Source organism: Centroberyx gerrardi, chromosome 13 (assembly GCF_048128805.1).
Source record: "Centroberyx gerrardi isolate f3 chromosome 13, fCenGer3.hap1.cur.20231027, whole genome shotgun sequence".
NCBI lineage: Eukaryota > Metazoa > Chordata > Actinopteri > Beryciformes > Berycidae > Centroberyx > Centroberyx gerrardi.
Window position 1 is genome coordinate 20463003 of NC_136009.1, and position 19256 is coordinate 20482258.

The 19256-nt window shown below is 41.5% G+C and overlaps 3 protein-coding genes across 3 annotated transcripts in view; 2 read left to right on the top strand and 1 right to left on the bottom strand.

Annotated features, from left to right (window-relative positions):
- Positions 1–19256, top strand: part of LOC139926492 (protein THEM6-like) — a 231065-nt gene that overhangs the window by 188625 nt on the left and 23184 nt on the right. The window lies entirely within an intron of this gene.
- The window catches only part of atp6v1h (ATPase H+ transporting V1 subunit H), a 290066-nt gene that overhangs the window by 155030 nt on the left and 115780 nt on the right, over positions 1–19256 (top strand). The gene's annotated exons all lie outside the window — the stretch shown is intronic.
- Positions 1–19256, bottom strand: part of pde1cb (phosphodiesterase 1C, calmodulin-dependent b) — a 72907-nt gene that overhangs the window by 37674 nt on the left and 15977 nt on the right. Inside the window, exon 5 of the mRNA XM_071918243.2 lies at positions 5991–6017. Coding sequence (XP_071774344.1) covers positions 5991–6017 — 27 coding nt within the window. The remainder of the gene's footprint in view (positions 1–5990; positions 6018–19256) is intronic.

Genomic DNA, 19256 nt, shown 5'->3' on the forward strand with positions numbered 1-19256 from the left:
GTAGTGGGAGAAAGAGAGAGGAGGAGAGGGGGTGGAGAGGGGAAGAAATGTAGAGAGAGCAGAAAGAGGCAAGAAACAACAAGAGAGAGACAAATTCATCAGTGTATCCTTGACATACATTCTGCCACTGTGTGGAACCGCAGGAAGACATCAAAACATTGTAATTTCACTAAATATTTCCCTCAAAAAGCATTTTCTTCTACCTTGCCGGTCCTGCATGCAGACACGTTTCGCAGCCAAGCTTTGTTCAAACCCACAGAACTTCATTTTAAATTCTAGTCAAAATCCCAAGCTTTCCAAAGATACCAAATATGTCATGCTGAATTACAGGGAAATGTGTATAAAATGATGCACAATCATCCAGATTTTTTCTATTTGATGTAATGTGCAGCCAAAAAAAAGACGTCTTGGGTTTGAATATTTCACTCAATATAAGCGTGCTATAGCTTCAATGAAGCGTTGGAACGAGCACATAGAGAATATGTATGTAACACTGTCGTACAGTATGGAAAAAATTTACTTTGAAGCTACTTAGGAGGAAATTTAAGGGAAAACTCAAGGTGCAAGGGGTTAAGAATCCAAAAAAAACAATAGTTTTAGTGCTGCAAACTGTACTAGACTCAAAACTGGGATCAAAACTGGGACAGGCACGGAACCAAATCCAAAGACCAGCCACAATCACCACGACTACAAAACAATGACAGAAGAAACACTGAGTCACTCCTTGCTGAAATTGTGGTTCTGAGCTCCCAGCTGGAGTCTCCTCCATTTAAACCCCCACAGAGGGAAATGAGGAACATGCCACTACTGCTTTATCTCAGAACAGCTTTACTGGCTGAGGCAGATACTCCTGGCTAGTTCGCCCCTTGGATGTACAACAGACAGAGAGATGAGAGGCAATTCATAGCCCCTTTTCACAAACATGGCTGTTGCACTTCCGCTTGCTAGCAATGTTAAGAAGCCAACTTTCTGTCGCCTCCCACCCTGTCTGTTACTTATTTTGTGTTTCAACACATATCCTCATATTCCCCATAAAGCCTAGAGATTTACAGTCTGACCGATTTTTATTAAATAGACCAAAATAAGAAACCTCAACCATTGAATAGAAGTTTTATTTTTTGTTATTATTTTTTCATTTTCTTGTTCTTACATTTAGTTCGCAAAATGCACAGTGATGGCCCAAAACAAATGTGATACTCCTACTACTCCTACTACTCCTACTACTACTACTACTAATAATAATAATAATAATAATAATAATAATAATAATAATAATAATAATAGATTAAAAAAAAAAAAAAAAATATTTTGTTATATTTTTTGTTTTCTTATGTCCATTTGGTTAAACAATCAGCCCTGAAGTGTGAAGTTCATGGTAATCGAGGTTTAAAATGAGGTTGTCATGCCCCGAGCAAAATCTGTGCTTCAAAATGTATTTTTAATTTATCATCACTGTGCATCATCATATCTTTATTGCCAACATTATTTGTGTTATCCTCATTGCTCGAGAGACAACTGTTTGTTTTATGAGATGTGATTATGTTTGTTCCCCCAGCCAGCTAAATCCAAATGTAAAGCCAATATCATTATTGCATTGTTGCCCCAAATGAATCATCTCCAATAAATAGCCCAATAGCTTTAGTAACTGACAAATAGCCTCCAACCACAGAAAAGAGAGAGAGAGAGAGAGTCTTGGGTAATGGCATCTAATGGGCCGTTCTTGAAATGCAGCCAATGCCTGGAAGATTTGCTCCCTGATTACTGACATTAAGCAAAGAGTTCAATTTTCCCTCGGGACTCTCAGCATGACAATATATGTCCTCCTCTCCATTGCTCTTGTTCTCTCTTTCCTCTATCCATAGTGATTTTCTTTATTCTATTTTATGCAATTATTATTTTACAGTCTTCTGCTAAGTGGGCCAGGATGGGACCAACGGTGCAAGTCTTACAACTTTTATAGCTGATGGTTTATTTATTTATGATTGTTTCGCCACTTTTATTTTAGAGCACTTGTAAGTTAAATGTGGTAATCTGCAACATCCATGTTGGGTTTTTAATCATTTTGGGCACATCTTTGGTGATAATCATCGGTCATCACTGTGGTGTTTTTTGCACGGCACTTTACAGAGATCAACTTGGCAATCAGTGTGAAGACTACTGACTACTTTTTCCTTTGATTTTCTGTTGATGAAGTTTGAGGTTCTTCTATCTAAAAGGCAACAGAATGCCTTTTGTTTCTTGTTTTGTTTTGGGGTTTTTTTAATAATTTTTTGCCTATCACTATAGTGGTGTATTGTGAAGAGAGACAGGAAAGATTAAGAGAGAGAGAGAAAGAGAGAGAGAGAGAGAGAGAGAGAGAGAGAGAGAGAGAGAGAGAGAGAGAGAGAGAGAGAGAGAGAGAGAGATGACAACCGTCAAAACTGGGTTCCCAGGTGGGATTCGAACCCAGGATGTCACGGTTACATGGTTTGCGCCTTAGACCGCTTCCAAACAAACTGCTGTTGCTGCTGCCAGAGACATAAAACAACCTGCCTGCCAGAAGATTTATCCTAGGAAAGAACTCTACCCACAGCTCGGTGTTTACAACAGCAAATGTACAAGCTTGGTTGAATAACTATTGTGTTATATCAACTGGTGATAGAGAGTAGCCAAATGGAAATGTATTTCTATGAAAATGCTGCAGACAATTACTGTAAGAGAAGTTCTACAGCAGACAAATAATGCAAACAGTGCAAAAACAAAAACAGGTTTATGCACTGAAAAGGGAAAACACCATAAATAAGAAAAGACACACACTGACTGACAAATTGACTCATTCCTTACACACACAAACACTCTCACCCTCTCTCTCTCTCTCTCACACACACACACAGCTACATCTCTGCGTCTAAATCTCAATACTTTTGTCCCGCACCGAAACATTGAGACTCTAGAAACAATCACACACAGACTGCTCCTGTGTTTGTCAGGACTCTGGGTGTTTCTCTGGTCAGTCCGGAGCAGACTGGAGCAGAGCGGAGCAGAACAGGCTGCGGATGCCTGAGCAGCCTGCGTCATTAAAGGCACCAAAAACATGTACTGTAGCCCTGCACGGCTTCCAAGGCTGCAATCTGAACAAACACAGCCAGCCCTGGGAGAGAGAGAGAGCAGACACACAAACACACACACACACACACACACATACACGCACACACACACACACACTCAACAGTTGGCAACTGGGCAGACTACATAAGGCCATTTAAGGCTGGAGGCTTGCCTTGGATCAGATGGCAAAACACTTAAAGCTTTTAAGAGCTGGGCTAGAAGGAGTGACCATTGTAGCATATTTACAAGCTTAAGTAAAAGCCTATTTCATTCCATGCGGCATTCTGTCGCCTGCTGAAAAGTACGAAGGCATAAACACTCAGTAAGCTCTCTACCTGTTGCCTTGTTGGTGAATGCTCGCTTGAGGGGTAATGCTTTTGTGACCAATCTTGTTTTGTTTTTTTTAAACATGAGAGAAAGTTTGTGTTTCTTTCTTGGCTGTCATTGGATTGGAAAAAAAAAAAAAAAAAACATTATTGGCACATTCTACTGCACCAGAGATTGAACTGCAATTTGCTAAAGAGGCAGCACATCTTCTACAATGGTGTTCAAAGCAGACAGCAGAGCACCACTGATAGAGAAACGTGGATGAGCTGCCAATACATTTTGGTTGTTTATGTCTGACCATGTGATCACAAAAACGATGACCAGAATACTGACAGGCTAACAGTTTCCCTTTCCCCCCCACCCCCCACACACACCAAAACACACACACACACACGCGCACAATCTCTCCCTTTCTCTCCAACCCCACCCCCATCTCCCTCTTAAGCCCCCCTTCACCACCACCACTCCTCTCTCCCTTCCCTCCATCCCTCCCTCTGTGAAGAGGGCTATCTCTCCCTCCATCTGCATGTGAGAGAGGCTGTCCTGGTGTGTCAGTAATGACAAAGTCCCAGTGTTCCTCTCTGCCAATTAGCCCGGCCATAATTACACAGACACATATGGAGCTGTCAATCACCTGGCTCCTCCGCACAGGAACTCACCCACCCAACAGAGAGAGAGAGAGAGGGAGAGAGAGGGAGAGAGAGAGAGAGAGAGAGGGTTTCCAACAGCTAGCTTTATACCACTCCAAGCGACCACACGCTGTGCCAATAAGTAGCATGAAGAGAGTTTCGTTCAATTACTCTAACTGTGCGGAAATCCCACACTGCATTGGAAAATGCCATGAAATAGCATTAGAGTGAAGCTTCAACAAAAAGCAGGACCTATTTTGTATTTTATTTTTGCTTGTGTTGTAGTTACCGTTTACAATTAACTGAGCAGTTAACGTTTTTGTCACAATGCATTCCCCAAATTGTGGCCTGGAGTGAAAAGCTAGTTGTTGATTCAACCATCTGCAGAAACAGGTGCATAGAAAAGTGGTCTCTTGTAAAGTGCATTGTTTTTTCAAGAAAGCTAATCGGTCGACGCGTTTGTTTTTCTCTCCTTATTATTGAGATAGTAAGGCTAAGAGAGAGAAAGTGTATAGGGAAAATACAAAATTGAAAGTTTTGGCAGGATTCAAAAACAACCCATAGGGATGAATGTGATCTTAGATGTGGGAGATTTAACCACTGCACTATCTAATATTCCTGCATGTACTGGTATATATAGTTTCTCAAAACCTAATCTTGTAAACAAAATCATAACCAAAAGTGCCTTTGGAAACTTAATTCAAAATCTGATTATGAAAGTACCAGGCTATTATTTCCATTCTATATGAGAAATTGCAGAATACATTTGAAGACAATAGTTGTATTTGCCATTTGTCCACATGCATTTTAAACTTTTTACAGTTTTACAAGGTCTGCTTGCTCCTAGAACAATGTTGTATGCATCAGAAAAAAATGAGACAGAAAGCTGGAGAGGTATTTTTAGGACACTGATGGCATGTTACAGATCTATACAGAAACATGTCTAACAAATGATACTCAGATTTACATTATCCACTCATCCAGTAGCATTAATTAATCCCTGCTTCAGTGCATGTAAATAAATGCATTCAACTCCAAGTCAATAGAAGGTCTGATTTCCCCAGAGCACAACATGGCATCTCCAACAGAGCTAAACTAATGAAAGTTTCATATTGAAATAGACAAAATGTCACGCCAGTTATTCATCACGCTTTCTTGTTCTGTGTTTCCATTCAATTGTATTTCCATATAGTCTACCCAACAGGACACCAATTATCTGGTAATGATGGTGAATCAACACTTGAATCAGCGAGTGAGAGAGAGAGTGAAAGGGAGAGTATTTTGTGAATGCATACAAGTGTGAGCAGATGTGTGTTTGCGTGTGTGTGTGTGTGTGTGTGTGTGTGTGTGTGTGTGTGTGTGTGTGTGTGGCTGGTTCAGCTCAGGCTAGCGGCCCTCTGTCGACAGCCTTATCAAATAATGGAGGAGTAGGAGGAGAAGGTGGAGGTCCAGGAATGGGGGGAGCTAATAATAATGATATTGATCGTAATAATAGTAATAAGCCTTTATTTATAGAGCACTTGTCAAAATAGAATTACAAAGTGCTTTGCCAGATAAGCCAAAATGAACAATAAATAAAGAAAAAAAAAGAAAAAAGACAATAAAATACAAAAGGACAAAAGGTAGAAGGAGCAGGATGAGGTCCAAGGATACAATGGGGGGGGGGGGGGGGGGGTGCAGGGTAACAAGTTCAGAAAATTATATCACTTTACTGTAACATTTAAGTTATTTCACAATATTACGATAACCAAAATCCCACACGATATCTAGTCTCATATCACGATATCGATATATTGTAATATATCGCCCGGCCCTATAGGGGTGCAGGGATGTTTTGGGGTAGAGGGCAAAGATTTACAAGATAAACATATAGGAGGAGCAGAGATGGGGGTGAATGTGAGGGGGAGGAGAAGGAGGAAGGTCCAGAGTCCCAGCAGCAAGACTTACCTCTGGGACGTCTTCTTGTACTTCCTCCTGCCAGAGAGAGAGCAAACACAAAGGGGGGGTGAGACCCTGATTGAGATGCTACTCTTGTATTTATATTGGATTGATTTTGTCATTTTTAACAAGGAAAGACAGAAGGAAAACAAAATTCACTGCCTCCAGTGGCAGGCAGTATCCAAAAAAATAAGACGAGGCAACCAGAGCGCTGCAGGGGATATTGCCGATCCCAGCAGCTTCATTTTGTTCTATTCACACAAGTAAATGTAAAAAGAATGCAAATGCTTACAATTACTCATGCAGAGGAGGGATTTAAGAGAGGCTTGATGATATGCAAAAAGGACGTGCATACACACACACACACACACACACGCACACGCACCACTCCACCCTCTGACACCCCACCTACCTTAACTACCACACACACACACACACACACACATACACTCAGTACTTACACAGTCGAATAAAAACACACCCACTATCACTGACACTAACATTTGGCCTATAACACACCCACACCTCCATGATAGATACTGTATCAGCGTAGCTCTAAAAGCTGCTTGTGATGAAGTCCTCTCTACTTGACACACACACACACACACACACACACACACATACATACATACAATAGACTAGGGGCATCCATATTAGCGAAGTGGAGAAGTACACTCACTGCCATACAACTACACAAACGGATTTACATTCCAGTCAGGCAGAATTCACGGCACTTAGTTTGATTTGCTTTTCATGCTTATCAATCTTTCCAGGAGCTCTGAATAAAACTGCAAGCTAAGGAAGTTCTTCCCCGGAAATGAATGTTAAGAGCTCTGAATGAGATCAGGCAAAAAAAAAAAAAAAAAAAAAAAAACACGCCGCCTACGGATGAAATTAACCATTTGGGGTCCATCAAGGGATTCAAATTTAACAGTGTTGGGGTCAAACGGTTGTGGAGAGTGTCATAAAGTCAGAGTGAATCATAAGGAAGGAAATGAGGGAGAAAAGGCGAGAGAGAGAGAGAGAGAGAGAGAGAGAGAGAGAGAGAGAGAGAGGGAGGTGGAAAGCATTATGAGAGAAAAGGATATGGAGAATGAAAGCAGAGAGAAAGAGCAAGCAAGCAAAACAGAGAAAAAGAGAACAAGTGAACAAGAGGGGCAGATAAGGAGAGCAAACAAAAAGAAGGCTGAAAGGTTAGGGAGAAAATGGTATTTGACAGACATTTCTCACTCTCCCCACCTCCTTCTCCCACTTCCCCCTCTCATTGAGCTTGCCTTACCTCCACGTGTGTGTGTGTATGTGTGTCAACAACATAGAGCTTCTCCTAATTAGCAGGCTTTACTGCGGTGTTCTCAGCGTAATGAGGATGTGGGTTGAAAGGAGTCAGGGAGTTTCTAAGAATTAACGTAATAATATAGTTCAAAATAAAGTTATTATGCAATATTTAACCCTATTAAAGGGTATTTAGACCACTGATTAAACAAATGACTGGCTGGATGGCTGACTGCACACACTACATATTATCTTGCTTTTTGTTTAATACCCTGTCTGCATTTTTATTTTATTTTATTTTATTTTATTTTATTCATGTCATTCATGTGAGAGCTGTCCACCTTGAGACTCATTGGACCAACCTTAAGATGCCCTTCCTTTATGGGAGCTCTAGTGTGATGAACTGTTGATCAAGTGATTAAACAATTCATTGATTTCCATTAATCAATGAGTGACAGAGAGGTCGGTGTGATGCAGTGATCTAATTTATTAATGGTAATGCATTGGAATCCATTTACCAATGCAAGAACACCGCGGTAATTTGTCAGAGGAAAGTAATAAAAACACAGCGCACGCTTCGTGCGTTGATCAATGGATGTCACCAAGACTACACAAATGAAGGCTGAGCAAAGGAAGACTTGCCACTGTACAAAACATACTCTCTCTCTCTCTCTCTCTCTTTCTATCTCTCTTTCTCTCTCTCTCTGTCTATCCATGGATGATTGGTGTACTCTGAAGAGTACATTGTGTGAGGGAGACTGCTGTGATAGCCATCCAGCACACACACACACACACACACACACACACACACAATCATACAGCTGCCAAACAAATCTCCTAGGATAAGCTGGCAGCACATAAATGTCACCAAATCGCCATATACGCACTCAAACACACAGTCAATCTCTATAGTACACACAAGCACATGCACAGTCAACCTTTCCCTGACACACACACACACACGCACACACGCACACACACACACACAGAGTCCACACACACATATTGCATACTGTCAATCTTTCCCTATTACACGCACAACATACACTTCCCTTCACCAATGTGTGTGTGTGTGTGTGTGTGTGTGTGTGAACAGTCAACAGCTGTGGGGGCTGCCTGTCAGTTGGAGCTCCCTCTCTTCAGACGGAGGCTCTTTGTGAGATTAAAGGCTGATGTGATCTCTGACACGCAACAGGAGCCCTTAGAGCACACAGTCGACTGCAGAGCAGCCGTGATGAAAAAGGCCCGGGCCCCGTTACATTCATCTGACGCACTCTCCAATATCCAAAAAGACAGATGATTATGATAGGGAATTTAAGACAGCGACCAAATGGACGAGACAATGAAGTCACCCGAGGAAACTAAATCTGGCTGAGGCTGATGTGTGGACACGCACAGTCAGACACTGACACAGACACACACATACACACACACACACACACACAATGAGAGAAATAATGACTAATCATGGAACAACAGACCATACCATGACACAAAAGAAACTGAAAATAAATTTGAGTGATGTGAACTCTCTAGGGGAAAAGGGGGGGGAGAGGAGAGGAGAGGAGAGGAGAGGAGAGGAGAGGAGAGGAGAGAATGAGTGGAAAAAGAAGCAGGCTGATAGATGAACTGCGGGAAAAACATGGATAGCCCCACAGTTTGTTCTCTCCTGCCGTCTCCTCACTCTTCATCTTTGGTGCAGGAGGAAATTACATGTCATTCAGACCTCCAGCAATAACAATAGAGATGTTTTTTTGAGGACCCCTACCAGCACATACCACCACTACCAGCTCTTCCTTCTACCGATGAAGAATGATGTGAGCTGAAAACACATAACAAATATTTCCTACTTGCATTATGCTGGACTCTCTTTGGTGGAGGTGGTGATTGGGGAATAGGTGTAAGGAGGTAATATTGTAGTATTTATTTTATTTAAGGGAATTATCTGCCTAAAGGAACTGGGAGAAATGAGAAATTTAAGGCTCAAGGTTGTGTTTTTTAATATTCAATGAAAAACACCATAGGTACATACAAGGGACAGGCAGCAACATAACTGAATGGACCTGACAAAAGGGAAAAGAAAAGAAGAAAAGGAGAAAAATGAATAGACTCCCCCATTGACCCACCTAACCACCTGCAAACACACACACACACACACACACCTACACACACACACGCACACCATCTCTGTAAACTTCAGTATGGTCTTCATTCTGTCCAAACCCTAACCCTAACTCTATACATGTGGACATTTACAGTAATTTCCAGTGATTTCCAGTCAGATATAACATGCAGTAAGAAAGGGATTCAATTTGAGCTCTGAGATGAAAAAAAAAATAATAATAAAATAAAAAATTCACTGTCATTTCCTCGTCTCTTTAAAAAGGAGGGGTGCTGCACACTCGTATACTCAATGCAAAAATATGCATCTTTATTTAAGCCGAAAATTGAGGCTAGGACAGTGCAGCAACCCTCCTTTTCACAAGATGCTTAGTCTTACTCTGCCATGGTTAGCACCTCTCCAATACTGGTGTACGTTCCTTTTGTTCCTTTCTGCCTGCTGAAGTAAACAAACCATCCAACAGAGTTGAATGTAGTTCTGATCTATTGGGGGCCCTGGATTGGTTGCAAGCTCTCTCTATGTTTCTCTCTCTCTTTTATGTTTTCACTCTGTCTATCCCTGTTAGTATCACACATAAACACACACATACTGTAAATAAAACCACTGTGAGGTGAACCCTTGCTCTTTCCTACATCCTAATACGGATTTCCTAATTTAGATGAATAAAGGGAGCAACAAACAAATTCATGAACACAAAGAGGCCAATGACCTATAAATTTACACATAAATATGAAACACAAAACACCAAAAAAGCAAGCACAGAGGTACATATACACACACACACTTGTTGAAAACAGAGTAAAAGTGGGTACTTACAGTCCCCGGAGCCTGAGCCAAATCTTTTCAATCTGTTCCGGCTGGAGGTACTTTAGGGACGTGCTCTCAAACTCCTCGATCTCTTTGGTGGGCGACTCCATGTCACAAGCTCGCAGAGGGCCGGGTGTGCCAACAGGAGATGAAAAAAGTTTAATCCCTCTTAAGTGTGAGCAGTCAGGAAGGAGCAACACCGGTGAGAGGTAGCGCTGTGGCGGGACGTGGGACGCGGCAAAGGTATCCTCTCGCTCCCTTCACATTTGCACCCGCAGCTGCGACAAACCAGCCGTCATCCTTCTCTTTCCTCTCTCTGTTCCCTCTCTCTCTCTTTTCCTCCCCCTCTTCTGTTTTGTTCTCTACTCCTACTTGTGTATGTGAGTGTCAGTGAAACTCAGTAGTAGCCTGTGCAGTGCAGCGCTCTAGCGGTTGTGACAGTCGTGAAACGGCACAACTGTATCTCTTTCTTTTCCCTTTCCCTCTCTCTCTCTCTCTCTCTCTCTCCTCTGTCTCTCTTACTCGCTCACTCCTCTCCTGTGTGAGCGCAGGGGTCCTGGAGCCGTGCCATGCTCTCCCAGCAACAACGGGATGCAGACGGCAGGGCAGCGCAACCCGGGATTAAAACTCACTGCTGAGCTCTCCAGAGAAGAGGGAGGGAGGGTGGAAAGAAGGGGGGGAGGGAGGGAGGGAGGGAGAGGGGGAGGGAAGGAGGAGGGAAACACTACCAGTCAAAGAGAGGGAGGAGTCTGGCTGATAATGAGAAACCGTGTTCTGTTTCATCTACTGGACTGCGAGGGAGTGAGGGAGGAAAATGAGTGGGGATGGAAGAGAGAGAGAGAGAGAGAGAGACATTTAGGAGATGATGGGGAGGGTGGATTGGAAGACTGGAAGGAAGGAAGGATGCAGGCATGAGTGAGTTGGGTTTTGAGAGTAAATCACAGTTAAAGAAAAGATTTTGAAACAGAACTCAAGGGCCTTTCCCTCTGCTATAGTGACACAGATTTTCTCTATGACTCTCTCTCTCTCTCTCTCTCTCTTTTTTCTCCTGTCTGTCTCACTCATAGACACTTATACACTCGTGTTTGCATGTGTCACCAGGAATAAAATGGTGAATATTATCAGGCGCATTATAAGACGCACTTCATTAGAGATGTGGATCAGAATTTAAAACGATGCACAAGCACTTTCCACTAGGTCTGTAATGCAGATAATACATTTGCTGTACAACATATTTAAATGTCATGCCAGGGAGGATTAAATACTATGGCGTGCAGACAGTGTATTGTCACTGATTTGGTTGAGATTATTCTGATCCAATGAGTGCATTCTGGAACATCCCATATTCAATCCCCTCAAATACAAGTATTGCAATGCATAAATTCTGTGTGAATCAGTTCTATGGATGTTCAGAGGGCGCTATTGAATGAGATTAACAGATCTCTCTCTCTCTTCTTTCTCTCTCCCTCTCTCTCTCTCTCTCTCTCTCTCTCTCTACCGCACACACGCCAGAGCATCACAAAGCCACAATGTTGTCCTCTAAATCATTAGGAACAAACAGAACATTTGATGTATCACCCCCATTTCAACTATTGTGGTTTATTTCATTATTTTTTAATGGCTTTTCTGCTTCAACTGGCAGTCAACAGTGAGAGAGAGAGAGAGAGAGAGAGAGAGAGAGAGAGAGAGAGAGAGAGATAGGGGGATGACATGTGACAAAGTGCTCATGTTACATGTGAACCCAGAACACCGTGGTTACATGGTATCCACCTTAGAAACTTTAGTAATACTGAGTATTCAAGTATTTACTTTCTCTTTCATTGAGCACATTTTATTCTACAAAATATCACCTTTTCCCATATTTTCAATGAGATGCCAGTTCATTGATTTCAACATTTTAAGTCGCCACTGACTGTCTGGAACACTGTCTGGAATTACAGATTATACACACTCACCCTCATCACCTCACTTTATTAGGTACACCTATCTAGTACCGGCCGGTCATCTGTTGCTATAGCCCATTTATCATAAGGGCCAACAACTTGTGTGTGTTGTGAGATGTCCTTCTGCACACCACTGTTGTAAAGAGCTGTTATTTGAGTATTTGTATTTGTATTGTAATTTATATTATTATATCTGTTAGCTTGAACAAGTCTGCTTATTCTGTGTATTCGGCCACAGAATTGCCGCTCACTGGGTGTTTTTTGTTTATCGCACCATTCTCTGTAAACTCTAGAGACTGCAGTGCATGAAAATCCCAGGAGGGCAGCTGTTTCTGAGATGCTGGAACCACGGTCAGAGTCGCTTAGATCACGCATCTTGCCTATTCTAATGTTTGGAGAACAAAAAACTAAAGCACTTCACCATGTCTGCATGCTTTATATATTGAGTTGCAGCCACAAGATCTGGGGGATCAGGTTTGGAAGAGCAGGCTATTTACGTTAACGAGCAGGTGTACCTAATGAAGTGGCCATTGAGTATATAGTAGTGCTCAACATGCAGCTGCTTTTTCAGTGCATTTCAATCACTCCTAAGATGGTGTATTTTATGACCATACTCAATAGCAATAGCTACAACATTTTTGAGGTTCTTCTTCTTCTGATTCACATCTTCCTCTTCCTCCCTCTCTGAACTCCCAGTAAAGAACCATGAGAATTTAGGGCTCCGTCTTCTAATTTTCTCCATGTCCTAAGACTTGCATGGATGACTCAGCCCAGCAACCCCCCTTCCCACAGCCCCCCACGATACCCTCAGGTCTTTCAATTACTTGATGCAGGAGGCAGGGATAATGCCAGGGCGCCGCCTCAAAGAGGTCCCCGCTTTCATCTGCTGAGATGGGCCCTCCGTGAGGAGGAAGGAGAGAGGTTTGTCTGTGTGCCATGACGCCTGCCGATGTTCTCTTCAAAGGCACACTCATCTACCCCATCTCTCTCTCTTTCTCTCTCTCGCTCTCTCTGTCTTTTGCTTTCAGTTTTTCTCTCTTTCTCACTGCCTCACTCCAATCCACTCTTCATCATTGTTTCTTTTTGGTTTTTTTTGGCTTTTGTGGAGGTGTGCTGGCCCCCAGGAGACCCCAGGCCAGAGGCAGAGTCGGCAGGTCAACTTGAGGGGAAATGCTTTCTTTCTTTCATCCCTTGACTTTCACCATAATATCTGTAGTCCCAACCTCTACAGTAACTTCACATTCCACTGCCTCGTGTTCACAGGTCTGCACTCTGGGACTGATGTAACATGTCAGCTGTATGTGTGAATGCGGCACTGAACAAGCCCTGCGAGAAAGGCTGTGTCAAAGGCCTTTGAAAGTGACTTTGAGGTGTATTAGATTCCAAATGACACTGCACATTTCCTTTTTGAAAGTCATTTTAGGCAGTGTTCACATAGATCCAATGAAAAAGCCACCAAACACAATAATATCTCGCGCTGATTGAAGCAGCGGTAGCTTGAAGTTTACAGAAATGGACCGATGATCAGATGGTTGCCAGTTAGAATCCATAGATCGGCTGGTGCGATCTGGGTATGGGAAGTGAAGAATAAAACTCTCTCCTCCCTTAAGGGCTGTTGTCAAACTGCTCTTGAGCTCTCGACACTGAACTCCCACCTGCCTCCGTTAAATAAGGGTCCTTGTCTGGTTAAATGGAAGATCTCAAAAGAAAGTTGACAACAGTAAGTATTTATGACTCATTCCCATGGCTCCTCAAATGTGAATCTCTCTGTGACATTTGATTCTGTGACAAGTCTTGATAATCTCAGAACGCCAGGCTCTCGCATATTACCAGAGGGTAAAAGGGCCTCTGATAGAAAATATTTGTTACAGCAAAAATATTTGTGATGGCAAAATTTATCAGATGCATAAAATAGCAGGCTCGAGAATACTGCCTTGCTGAGGGAGATGTGGCCTGGAGCTTGAGCACCCAAGGAATCTCAGAGAATAATTACAATGCCAACTGATGAATGAAGAACCTTGCCAAAAACAAAATACTACTGTAGGAATGAGGCTTAATTAGATTCCTTCATGGTGAGAGGGCACGATACAGCGATGCTGAATATTTGAAGAAATATTAGGAATACTAGGAGGCCTTTTTCTTGCTGCTCATTTCCAAAGTTAATTTGCTGCTAGAATCTGAAACCTGATGACTTTAGTGACCCCCTGAGTCCCGTAGTGGCAGTGTTTTACATCACTGTTGCAAAGACGACTCTCCGCTTGCTTTCCCCCTCTGCAGAGAGAAGGCATATCTAGAAGGGGTGACATGAGGCTGTCATAATGCAACTTGATTAATAGAACTGGAATAAACTTGTGTAAGGATGCAAGTTAATTTTCAAGTCAAATTCAGGTCAGTCAGTCGATCATTCAGTCAAACAGCGCTCTCTCACCTTGCATTGAGGGATGCTCACTCACTCGGTGTTACAATCTCGCTAAGCTTTGCAACTGCAGTGGCTAATTTATGCATGACAAAAAATATATGTATATTTTGCTGGCAAATGTTTAATTTGGAATTTATTAAGTTTTCCCACTGCTAACGAAACAGCGTTCTCTCACCTTGTATTACAATACGGTACGATACGATACGACACGATAGAACTTTATTGTCAGATTTCTATGAAATTTGTTATGCATCATAGCAGCTCCGTTTTTAAAATCACATTGCACATAAAAGACATAATCACACTACATGCGCTGTGGGACTGGACAGCATCTGTACTTTTGTTCACCTACGAACAAGTAGGGTGAGGCAGTCCTCGTCCTGTTGCCGTTGAGGCTCTATCTTTGTGGCATAAGTCAATCCTGCACATTTCATGGGAAATCATACCCTTGGACACAAAATAAATACAGAGAGAGCAACACAAAGAATAAACCGATTTTCACGGCGATGGTCTCCTTTTTCTACAGCCATTATACTATGCTGCCAAAATCAAATTGAGAATGATATATTCTACATGTAGGAGCAATAAGGAATCTGACTGCAACACTGAGAGTAATTAGTGTCTGAGGGACACATTTTAAAAGATACACAACACATCCATGGCTGCACAGAAAGCATATGATAGTCATCACAGAAGCAAGACTTAAGACAGAGTTGAAAGGAGGAGAAGTAAATATAACAGAATGTAAATAAATGGCTGTTGCAACTCAAGTATCTTTACCAGCTTGCCTTGGGGGACTACTAAGCAATAATACAGTATGTCTGAATGAGTGATTATGGAACAGGAAGGAGATTTAAAGATATACCTTTTATTTAATCTCAAGATTGATGAACCAGCAGTGAGAGCCAAAAATGGCTATGTCCTTTCACATAATGATAATCAAAACATGCGCTTGATTTATTTCTATCACAACTACTACTCACAGAAAAATACCTAATGAATCAAGTCTTACAAAAATGAATTATTTGTATGACTACGACGGAGGGACCTAATGGAAATTAAGCTCTGCTAAGGTATTCTTGTCACTGTGCTCAGGCTCCCTCAGCTCACACATCGAAATCAAGACATTAACAGCCCCGGCCATTTGGAGGTGCATGAAAAATTCAGATCTCATTTGAATTTCCAGGCAAGTTGATACGGATATCTATGCATCAAAATAGCATTCGGCTTTGCAGTAATGACCACATTTTGGTGAACATCATCTATCACAAAATATGATTTCCCATCTATACTTCATTTCTTTTTTCGTGTCGGATGTAGTGGAGATGGAAGGCTGGCTGGGGGAAATTGAGGGCACTGCACCGTAAACCTGGCTATATTCATTTGCAGAGTGTTGGAGGTGGAAAAAAGCCTCAGTGAAGAGGCTTCCTATTCATCCTCCAGGGAGATTCCTATAGGTCAAAGGTCACATATACACCTGCCGAGGTGAGGAGAGAAGCAATCGGGTTTCAAGTATATCGAGTAATATGGAGGCCATTTTCTATTACACAAAGCTTTCTGTTTTGCATTCTCTTACAGTTTTGAAGGCCCACACCGTAACAGCAGCATGACGCCCCCTGTCGCCCAAATAGTGGCTTTGTTTACATAATGATTATCAACGTTTTCACTCCGAAATGTATTTTCTGCACTTTTGATAAACTGAAGTGGAAGTATGCGGCACGTAAACATGAGGAAGTAAAACTTGAAGTGATATTTATATTAATATTTATAAACACTGATCTGTATTTTGACTTATTTTGGAGGTGCGAATATTTTCTCTACTGACTTATTATCATCTAAAAGTCAGCCCCTTGAAGAGCCTATATCATCGATGTTGGGTGAAAACCATGCATGCACCGTGCATTTTTGAGTTTATCCATTGGGTTTTGAAAGGGTTTCAAAGCCAAAGAGATCAGAAAATGTTTTCAACCCATAGAGAACCATGTAATCCTTCAACTAAACTTAAAACCAAAAAAATCACCAAAATTGGAGCTCCAAGGTTTTCACATGACAACAGCGATGTGTGACCACACTCCAAATTTAGATGGTCAGTTTACATCTTTAATGCCTTCATAAAGTCATCTAAATATAAGCTAGCATGGGAAGTCAATTATTGTAATCATTACCAGTCACTAGGACTGCACCATAATTTAATTCAATAACATTTGTGCATGAAACTGCTAATGTAAAAATGTTTGATTCTCATTCTTAAATCTAAGTCTCCTTCTCTATCAGCAGCAAAACTAAGGCTCCCACATGCCTTGGGGGCAAACTGCAGTCCAGGATAGACGGTGATATTCTGTCCCAGAGTTCACTGCAGGGTCAAGGCTCAGGAAATGCCACACTCACAGTAACTCACATGGCTCAAAGTGACAAGCATCACAACAAATGTATGCTGCGCAGACAAAATACACAGCAGCCCTGCAAATGTATTAACTGTACTCCATCATGTAGCTGCACTAAATCCATTACTGTATTAAACAGACACAAAGATGTAAGCAAAGCACTAGAAGTAGAGGTCTATTCACAGGTTCAAGTAATCATGGGTGAGCGGTTTGCAATTCACATTCAGTACTAAAAGGCTGCTACATGAGCAAAGTGAATTCACTGTTATTGAGTAAGGTCAGGAGGCAGGAGGTAAGGGTGAGGGCAAATCTAAAGAAATCCCCTTAATCTATTTCCTGCCTCCTATTTATGAATGCCATTAAAGAAAATGGACTACTCTATCACAAAATATGTCAATACAAACACAGGGCTATGCTTCTCGAAAAGTACATATGGATATTAACATTACGTAGCATGTGCTATATGTCCTATGTCTTAATCCTAGTGTGTCCACATATAAGAAAAAACATTTTACAATATTCAGTGTTCAACTCAACTTTGTATCCAATTTGGAATTAACATTAAATCTCTTAAATGAAATAACAAAATGTCTTTCTTTCACCACTTTCACATCTTTATAATATATAAATTCATCTTTGATTATAGCCAGGGTGGTAAAAAGGGTCACTTAATGAAACACTATTGATCTAGTTCAATCAATACCCCAAAAGTTACATTATTCTGGAAAGGTTGTAGGCTGCACACAGGGGAAGAAACATATTGATTACAGCATGTTATTTAAGCCAAGGTCGTGAGCTATTATACAAACACAAACAGTGTGAATAAATGGATAACTTGGACCACATTAATATGAGTATTTGGTAATCTAAAACTAAATTTGATGAAACATGAGCCTGCAATCTGTAGACAAATTATTGCACAAAGATCACAACAGAGAAAACACTGAACGAATCCACCGTGCAGTGCAGTTACACACCACCAAGGTCACAGCTTCAAATCCCCCAAGAGCCTCCCTAAATTAAAACACATATATCTGTAACAGCTGGCTGTAATATATCTCTATAAGTCACTTTGGTCAAAAGTATTGGTAAAATTGATTAATACATCCAAGTCTGCTTGTACTTGAAAGAATACTGTACCAACTTCATATCATTCCACAGCTGCTGATGTTCTTACACTGCAAAAAAAGCCCATCTTAACAAGTCATTTAGTCTCATATTCAGCCTTCTTATTTTTCTTAAACCAAGAGAAAAAATCTGCTAGTGAGGTGAGATAACTCCACTTTTTTCCAATGCAGTTTCACTTTTCTAGAAATTAGTGTCTTGAAACAAGTCAGAATAAGGCAGATAAATGCACTACTACAAAATTCTTGAAACAAGCTGATTTGTATTGGAAACAAGTGAAATTATCTAACCCCATTGGCAGATTCTTTCACTTTTTTTGAGAAAATTACAATTTTAGGACTCAATAACAGACTAAATGACTTGTTAAGATGAAGATTTGTAATTCACATTTCACACTAGAGGGCACCCAGTAAAACTATGATACGACAGTCGTAGAACTGCCATAACGTGACATCACACTGAACAAGGTCATACACTGGTCAACTCTGCACAATTCTGATGGGCGACACTGAAGGAGTTGCCTCAGTATTGGTCCATTGATTACACTGTGAAATTTAGTTAGTTGGAAACATGTGAATAGAGATTTGATTTCATCTTGCTTCTGTTACTGGGAACATTGCCCATCTACAGCGCCCAAAAATTGCCTAGTGTATAATAGCCTTAATGCAGAAATATCATGTGGCAGACAGCAGCTCTTTAACGTCATAATCACAGCGAGGTTCATCCTCAGTCATCGTGATGAATAGCTCTGCCATTTGCCCCTTTGTTACCAGTCACACTGTCCAGTGGAGCCTCATTAGCCGGCTAGTGAGGCTAGTGATGGGGGTCGGTGCTGCACGGGGGAAGTCAGCGGGGGTCTGTGAACCTGTGGCTGCAGTCAAAGGAGGGGTCAGCCTCCGAAACTGTGGGCTACCAAGAAGGAGACAGCTGCCTTAATCAGCTGCAAAGTTCACGGCAGCACATGGCATCCAATTAACCAGGAGATAAATCAGACTGCTGACCGCACCTCTGGAGCATCTCTGAGTTTGAGCTGCATGTGTGTGTGTGTGTGTCTGTGTGTGTGTGTTTCTGTTTGTTTGTTCTGCATGTGTTCATGGTGTATTTGTGACTATTTTGGTGTTACTAACAAGAGTACAAATGGGCACAAAATGCTATTAGCTGGTTAATGAATTTAAGCAAAGCCATTCACAAACTGCTGGATTC